Source organism: Quercus robur, chromosome 5 (assembly GCF_932294415.1).
Source record: "Quercus robur chromosome 5, dhQueRobu3.1, whole genome shotgun sequence".
NCBI lineage: Eukaryota > Viridiplantae > Streptophyta > Magnoliopsida > Fagales > Fagaceae > Quercus > Quercus robur.
The window spans coordinates 52,135,348-52,144,287 of record NC_065538.1 but is presented as its reverse complement, the minus strand read 5'-3'; the positions used below and the strand labels follow the sequence as shown (position 1 = coordinate 52,144,287).

Below are 8,940 nucleotides of genomic sequence, written 5' to 3'. Positions count from 1 at the left end.
TTGTGGAAGCCCCTCACGCAGTGAGTCTAGTGCTAATCCGAGAGGACAACGGCATACAACGGCCCGTCTACTACGTAAGCAAATCGTTGCACGAGGCAGAGATCTGTTACCTCCCCCTCGAAAAGGCCGTCCTGGCAATCGTACAAGCCACGCGAAAGCTCCCCCACTACTTCCAGGCACATACCGTTGTTGTACTAACCCAACTCCCACTCAAATCAATACTCCGGAGTGCCGACTACACGGGCAGAATAGCAAAGTGGGGGACGATTCTGGGCGCCTTCGACATTAGGTACAGGCCTCGCATCGCTGTGAAGGGTCAGGTTCTCGCGGATCTGGTAGCTGAGTTTGTCGAACCCAGATCAAAAGGAGGAGGATGGCTACTAAACCCAGACGAAAAACTGATTGGCACAGTCTCTCAACAAGAGCCCACTTGTTGGAAAGCACACGTCGACGGCGCGGCCAACCAAAGAGGCTCAAGGGTGGGGCTCGTCTTGGTTTCCCCCGAGGGGATTACCATCAAAAAATCGTTAAGGCTGGGCTTCTCTGCCACAAATAACGAAGCAGAATATGAAGCATTGTTGGAAGGAATGTCAATGATCCAAAAACTGGGTGGGAAATCCATAAACATGTTCTCGGACTCAAGACTTGTCGTGGGACAAGTAAATGGAGAATTGGAGGCGAGGGATGAAAGAATGCAAGAGTACCTAGTCCAAGTTAAGCGCTTGCAGGCGCGTTTCAATCATTTCAACCTAACGCACGTATCCAGGAGCGGGAACACCCACGCTAACTCCCTTGCAACGCTCGCCACCTCCTCGACTCAACCACTCCCTCGGGTCATACTCGTAGAAGATCTATACAGGTCAACGATGGCGAGAACTGACTTGGTACGGGTCCACAGCGTTAGGGTAGGGCCTAGCTGGATGGATCCTCTAGTACTATTTTTAAAGAACGACACCTTACCAGAAGATAAGAATAAGGCCAACAAGATTAGAAGAAAGGCTTCTCGATTCTGGCTGTCCGAGGACTCCAAACTGTATAAGTGCTTATTTTCAGGACCATACTTGCTATGCGTGCACCCAGATACCACTGAGCTTATCTTGGAGGAATTGCACGAAGGAATTTATGGAAGCCATACAGGGGGTAGGTCCTTGTCCCATAGGGCCATAACACAAGGTTATTGGTGGCCGAGCATGCAGAAAGAGGCGCAGGAATATGTGAAGAAGTGCGACCAATGCCAAAGGTTCGCCCCGAATATACATCAACCTGGCGGGACCCTTAATCCGCTATCCAGCCCCTGGCCATTCGCGCAATGGGGCCTAGACATCCTAGGACCATTTCCTAAAGCAGTGGGGAACAAAAGGTTTCTTCTTGTCGGCATGGATTATTTCACAAAATGGGTCGAAGCTAAGCCGCTGGCAAACATTAGAGACGTTGATGCCAAGAAATTTGTTTGGAAAAATATCATCACCAGGTTCAGAGTCCCTCACACCCTAATCTCGAACAACGATCTCCAATTTGATAGTAAAGCTTTCAGAAGGTATTGTAGCGAGTTGGGAATTGCCAATAGGTACTCCACACCGGCTTACCCACAGGGGAATGGGCAGGCTGAAGCCGTCAATAAAGTCATAGTAAATGGGTTGAAAAAGAGATTAGATGACGCGAAAGGGAGGTGGGTAGAAGAACTGCCCCATATCTTGTGGATGTACCGCACCATGCCACGCAGGTCCACAGGGGGAAACCCCATTTTCAATGACCTATGGAGCTGAGGCTGTTATTCCTCTAGAGACAAATTTCCCAACATTGAAGACCAGCACATTCTGCCCCAATGCTAACAACGGACTACTGGAAAAAAGCTTAGACCTCATCGAGGAAAGAAGGGAGAGAGCGATGATCCAACTCGCCTACTACCAGCATAAGCTCAAGCAAGATTACGATGCCAAAGTGAAGCTAAGGCCCCTGGCACCTGGGGATCTCGTATTGAGGAAGGTCCTGGGCACTACAAGAAATCCCGCGTGGGGAAAACTTGGACCAAATTAGGAAGGCCCATATCATATCACCTCGGTGGCCGGCATAGGGGCCTACTTTTTAGAAGATTTGGACGAACATGTAGTGCCACGCCCTTGGAATGTAAATAACCTGAAAATGTACTATTATTAATGAAAGTTTGTAATTCTTAGCGCCACACCATTGTGCAATTTTATCCAAGTGTTAAACAGAACCCAAGTCCTACCTGGCTCCTCGGACCACAGGCTTGGGGGAAATTAACCACTATGCGATTCTATCTAAGTGTTAAACAGAACCCAAGTCCTGCTTGGCTCCTCGAACCACAGGCTTGAGGGAAATTAACCACTACGCGATTCTATCTAAATGTTAAACTGAACCCAAGTCCTACCTGGCTCCTCAGACCACAGGATTGGGGAAAATTAACCACTACGCGATTCTATCTAAGTGTTAAACAGAACCCAAGTCCTGCCTGACTCCTTGGACCACAGGATTGGGGGAAATTAACCACTACGCGATTCTATCTAAGTGTTAAACAGAACCCAAGTCCTGCCTGGTTCCTCGAACCGCAGGCTTGGGGGAAATTAACCACTACGCGATTCTATCTAAGTGTTAAATAGAAACCAAGTCCTGCCTGGCTCCTCGGACCACAGAATTGGGGGAAATTAACCACTACGCGATTCTATCTAAGTGTTAAACAGAACCCAAGTCCTGCCTGGCTCCTCGGACCATAGGCTAGGGGGAAATTAACTACTGTGCAATTCTATCTAAGTGTTAAACAGAACCCAAGTCCTGCTTGGCTCCTCGGACCACAAGCTTGGGTGAAATTAACTACTGTGCAGTTCTATCTAGATGTTAAACAAATCCCAAATCCTGTGTGGCCCCTCAGACCACAGGCTTGGGGGAAATTAACCTTGATGCAGTTTTATCTAAGTGTTAACTATCATCTTTACATTCTTTCTTTCATGCTTAGCCGTATTGCTTAAACTTCGAGTAACGTTTGGCTTTCAGCAGTTAGTAACATAACCAAAATTCATTCATAACAAAGGTAGAAAATGAAGCAGTAAAACAAAATTCAAAGAAGTCATATCATTCATTAAGCTCCGAAATGTATTTTCTTACAAACATTGGCAAAATAAGGAAATAAAAGATAAAAGAAGACAACTACAAGAAAAGTCCTACACTAATGTCCTAGGCTTTATCTTGGGCAACACTCTTTCCAGGGACCTCTGCCTCAGGGTGATCGCCTCCTACCTTGGGCTCAGGTACGGCCTCCTTGGATTGCGCGACAACGTCCCTTATAGTGAGGGCATCCTCAGGTGACTTATCCTTTGCAAGTGGCTGCACCTCCTCGGCTTCAGGTATGAGGGAATCCAGAGTAGTAACCCTGGCAGAGAGGGGCTCCTCAGGAGGAACCGAGCCCGGAATCTCGCTAATATCTTCAGGAAAGAAGATATTCTCAGTCTTCCTAAGGTCGTAGTCCGCGGGAACTACCGCCCGTTCCAAGGCCACCCCCCAGGACATAGTAATGTAGTCCCTACAAACCGTAGCCACCTCCTCGGTCAGCCTGGCTTCGGTATCCGCCACTCCGCGTTCGTAGGAGGCTGCCACCGCAGCCTCAACCGCCTCCTTGGCCAGGCGAGCCACCTCTTTTTGTCTTTGATAGCTCTGCCTTGAGGTCCAAGACCATCTACTTCTTGGTCGCGAGGTTTATTTCGGACAGATGAAGCTGTTGGCGCATGTCCTCAGCCTACTTGGTTATGGTCTTAAGTCCGGCCTCAGCACTGTCATGGGCCTTCAGCACCTCCTTTATTTCCTTATTCAAGCGATCCTTTTCCAACCTGAGGACACCGGTAGCCTTCTCCGCAGCAAGGCGGGACTGAACCTCAGTGTTTAGATCTTCACGAGATTTCTTGGCCCACTCCTTAGCTACGAAGATTTGTTGAGTGACCTGCGCGGGAGTAATGGAAGAATCATTAAAAGAAAGTAACAAATAGGCAGGTGCGGAATAAAGAAATTGGACAAGGAGGAGTCTTCGTTTACCATGGCCAGATCTCTCTTCAGTGACATAAAAAAATCCGATTGCCGAGTAGCCCGAAACCCCTCCATGTCACGAGGCAGGAGAAGGGGCTGTTGCAAGGCCTAAGCAAGGAAAGACGCCTGTCCTCGTTGGGTCTCCCACAGAGTCGCGTCCCACGAGATAGGGGTGTCGTCCAGCTCTAATCGTGGGGACCAGGTCCACTGCTCCCTCCTCACAGCTGCCTCGTCTCGGCTATCAACAGACCTTATCCTTTTTTCCTTGGGCTCTTTACCCTTCTTTTGTTGCTTAGCCTTTTCAAGGCCGACCTCGCCCTCTTCCAACTCTTCCACTGGTCGCTTCTGCCTCAAATTGGGAAGAGGTTGTAGCGCTGGGTCAGTTAAAGGGGGAAGAGGAAGAGAAAGCTTGGCTGTAACCTGCTCCTTAGGGGCATCCTTGGCTCTTTTTCAATCTTTTGGCTAGTGTCAACCTGAGCAATTACCAAGCCAAGAGTGGGAGCCGCCGAGGAAGGATCTATGTCCTAGCCGGAGTCTGAGAGCTCTATAGGCCTGGTTGATATCTCTCCCTCCTCGGCGAAGCGAAATTAGTCAATTTGAGCCTCAAGAGATGAGGGCGAGGAATCAACTCCTTCTCCTAGGACAACTACCTTAGGAAGAACGCGCTGAACAGGCAATTGGACGGGAGGTAGGTCTCTCCGAGCAAGAAAGCATGGTATAGAAACGTCGATGCGAGCTAATCAGGGGCTTCCAGCCCTAATGTCTTGACCGGCGTCCACGAAAGCGCGTGAAAGGAGCTCATAGTCCAAGATAAGAGGAGCGGCACGCAGTTACCCGTCCTCACTCACAAAGATTTCAGACCTTAGGAGGAAGTTGAGGGCCTGGAATTTATCCGCGGAGTTGTGTGTTCCTTGTCTACAAAAACCCAAAGGAAAGGTTATGTTAGTCCGAGGAGGCAAATAATCAAAACTAAAACCAAAATAAAGGAGAGAAAAACTCGAGACAAAGATCCCCTCCAAGGGATCTGACCCTATAGTGCCCCACCTGGTGTTCCCGCCCAAACTGGGCAGTGAAGATCGTCGTGCCATGCTTCGGAGACAATCAAAAAGTCATCCTTCAAGCCTTTGTTGGACTTGGGAAGGCAGGATATCAACCTCACCTCGCCGGACCTGGATTTCAGGTAATACGACTCATTGAGGCTATGACATTCATATAGGTGAACTACATCGTGCCATGAGAGGCCGAGGTTCATCTGTTCGTTCAGAGCGTCTACGCACCCCAGGATTCGGAACATGTTCGCGGCGTACTGGTAGGGGGCCAGCCTATGACCACGCAAATAATCCCTAGTTATTCTCCCCATAGGGATCGTCATTCCTCCTTCTATAAAGGCTATCATTGGAATGGCGACCTACCCCGTATTTCTCTTGGTTAAGATCTCTTCCGATGAGTAATATTCTAGACCTACTCCCGGCGGGATACGGTATTTGGTCCTGAAGCCTTCCATACCGGCCAGAGAGTCTACCAGTTTCTCAAGCTTACCCATCCCACTAACCCTAGGCGACACGAAGAAGGTTTACTTAAGGAAGAAAGCCAAGAAAGACAACGGAGGGGAAAGGTTAAGTAATACGGGAAATGAGCACTTACGGGAGCGAAGATCCTAAACCTCTCGAGCTTGTGAAGAACTCGCCGAGAATCTTCAAGGAAGTGTCTGTGGAGTTTCGAATGCTTTGCAAAAGGAAGTACTGGAGTGCTCTAGGACGCTTGAGTGCTTTTTCAAAAAATGGAAATAATTCCCCTTGGAAATCTTATATAGCGGGGAGAAACTGAACGGGCTTACTCCCACCCAGAGAGTTGGGGAAATATCAACCGTTGATCAAGCACCCCACCGTTGGATTCGAGGGACATAAAGCCGCCTAGCGCAATAATTAGTGCCTCGTGGGTTACGAAACGCCAGTAACAGTAATGAGGCACATAAGGCTGTACCTCCACACGCGTAAAACAAGGATTTACAATAAGTAATCCCATAAGTGTCAAAATCCCACCTTTACTCCTCGGATAAGAGGGAAAGAACCGGAATTTTGAGGGGCTATTGTAGGGGTAAAGTCCCAAGATCATACAATGGGCCTTGGGCCCTATATAAAATTCGACCACGTCCGAGGAGAAGGTGTGGGTACCAAAAACGCTCCCGGCCCAATTCTTATGGGCCCAAAATTGTTTAAAAGGCGGTCCGAGGAGAAATGTCTCCTTGGACGTACCAAATGTGGCTCGAACATGCACTCTGCCAGTTATAAGGATTCATTCCAGCAAGTATTAGTAACAGGGATGAGTCCCCCAAACCCGTAAGAGAAAGGAAAGTGTAGGATGTCAAGGGAGAGGCTACAACTGCCACATTAAATGCATGGCAGCTACTTTTCCGGCCGCATTAATGTGGAGAGGACTGGTAAACAGTGTTACCTTGGCTACCACAACTGACAGAAAGATGGAGGAGATGTCCGATGGGACAGGCACTTAAGTGAAGGTCCAGATAATCAACAAGTGTAAGGTCCTGATGACTTCAAGGGGGCTATATAAGAGGGGGGAGCCCCCATGAAGAAGGGGACCGAAAAAAGGAGAAACTTAGAACAGAAGAAGAGGGTGAGAACCATAGCCTTTGAGCAGGGATAGAGATACATCCCCTACGTCTCCTCGGACCGTATATCTAATGGACATGAAGGAGATTTTCTTATTTTCAGTTGTTGTATAGCCCAATGTTAACTAGTATGCACTTCGTTAGGGCCTAGTTCTGTAACCCACTCTCTATAAATTCATTGTTTCGGGCTCCTTGGGCCAGAACCCCATACCTGTTGGGCCTAGACCCCGAATTGCGACCCTACAACACCTTTTTGAAAATCACATAAAAGTTTTCAAAAAATGCAACTAGTTTTCAAAACATTCATAACTTTTCTCAAGGAAAACTAAAAAGGTTTTCAAAATTCTCACAATTTTTAACAAAAACCATCATGGTTTTCATAATTCATGTAACAAATTTTTAACCAAAAAAAAACAACTAGGTTTTTTTTTATATAAAAAAATAAAAATAAAAATTCAAAACCCCAAACAAGATTTTTCAACAATTTTTCAAAAAAAAAATTCTCAACAATGTTTTCACAAAATTCAAGAATATTCAACATGATTTTTAAATTAAAACATTTTTAGAAAATCATAAAATGCAATAAAATTTTCATACAAATTCAAAAGATATTCTACAAGACTTTTACATTTTCACAAAACTCTGGAAGTTCAACAATTTTTCAATAAAACTGAATAAGGTTTTCAAAATTCATGCAACAAATCCAAATATAAATTGACAAGGTTTTTCAAAAAATTATCAAAAAACCAGGCAAGGTTTCCTAATAAAATTCTCAAAACCCAACAAGGTTTTTAAACAAGATTTTCAACCAAAAAAAAAACAAGGTTTTTCAATAATTTTGCAAAAAAGGTTTCATGACTTTCTAGAAAAATCAAATAAGATTTTCAGAAAAATTTCGACATCTTTTTCAGAAATCAAGGAAAATCCTACGAGATTTATAAACATCTCTCAAACAAATAATGTTCCACAATGTTTTCAAAACAATCACAAGGTTTTTATAGCTTTCACAAAAACCCAACAAGGTTTTCATCCGTTTTCCAAAACACACGACAAGGTTATTATTTGAACAAGTAAAAGTTATGTCTTGGTCCGAGTGGGTATAGCATTTCTCTTCTACATGTCCATGGAGTTTTGAAAAATCCAAACATCTCAGAGATAGATAGAGAGGTAGGAATTTATCGAACGAACCGCACTCCTTCGTATACGTCAGGAGTCCATTGATGAGAAGGGGTTGGGGAAAGCTTGAACCCAATTCCAACAGTGATGAATATAAGCGCAAATGAAATTCCTGGGGAGTTATACATTTGTGTATTGATAAGACCACTTAATATTTCTTGAAGCTCGATCTCTCCCCTGGATGAACCATATAGCCAAGAGAAACCGTGAACCAGAATAGAAGAGCTTGCCCCGCCCATGAGTAAATATTTCATAGTAGCCTCATTAGACCATACATCTTTCTTGGTATATCCAGATAATAGATAGGAGCATAAACTGAAACATTCTAGAGCTACAAAGATAGTTATTAAATCGTTAGCACCGCATAAAAACATTCCTCGTAGAGTAGCTGTTAATACGAATAACAAAAACTCTGTTATAACCATTTCTGTACATTCAATGTACTCTACAGATAGAGGAATACATAAAGTTGAACATAGTAAAATAAGAAATTGAAAGATTTCGTTGAAATTGTTCCTTTGGAAATTTCCCGAAAAGCTAATCATAGGTTCTTCTCTCCATCGGAACAACAGGGCCGTTATGCTCATTACTAAACTTGTTGAAGAGATGAAATATAACCAAGGTATATCTTTTTTATCAAAGGTTGAATCGATCATCAGAAGAAGAATTAGGCGAAAAATTAGGATACATTCTGGGAAAATAAGACTTCCATCGAAGAGAAGCAAATGAAAGGCTTTCATAAAAATTCTCGTAGAATCGAGAATGAAGTTTTCATTCTGTACATGCCAGATCATGAATTAGTAATTGCATCCAATCTCCAAAAATTCCAAGAATTCCCAACATGTTTTCACAAATTCTAGATTTTGACAAGGTTATCAAAACTTTCATAAAATACCACAAGGTTTTTTTTAAGAAAATACAACAAGATTTTCAACAAATTTCAAGTTCAAAATTTTCAAAAAAAAAAAATAAATAAATAGACAAGTTTCTAGAAAATTTGCCAAGATCTTCGCAAGAAAACCCGGCAAAGTTTTCAAATATCTAAAAATAAATAAAAAAGTTTTCCTCAAAAAACCCAACAAGGTTTTTAATAATTTTCA

At 44.3% G+C, this 8,940-nt stretch overlaps 1 protein-coding gene across 1 annotated transcript; it reads right to left on the bottom strand.

The window, feature by feature from the left end:
- Window positions 1-7,741: 7,741 nt before the first annotated feature.
- LOC126726292 (NAD(P)H-quinone oxidoreductase subunit 2 B, chloroplastic-like) lies at window positions 7,742-8,637 on the bottom strand. Its single transcript, XM_050431522.1, has one exon. The coding sequence runs from the start codon at window positions 8,632-8,634 to the stop codon at window positions 7,840-7,842; it is 795 nt and encodes a 264-aa protein (XP_050287479.1). The 5' UTR covers window positions 8,635-8,637; the 3' UTR covers window positions 7,742-7,839.
- Between the last annotated feature and the right edge of the window lie 303 nt (window positions 8,638-8,940).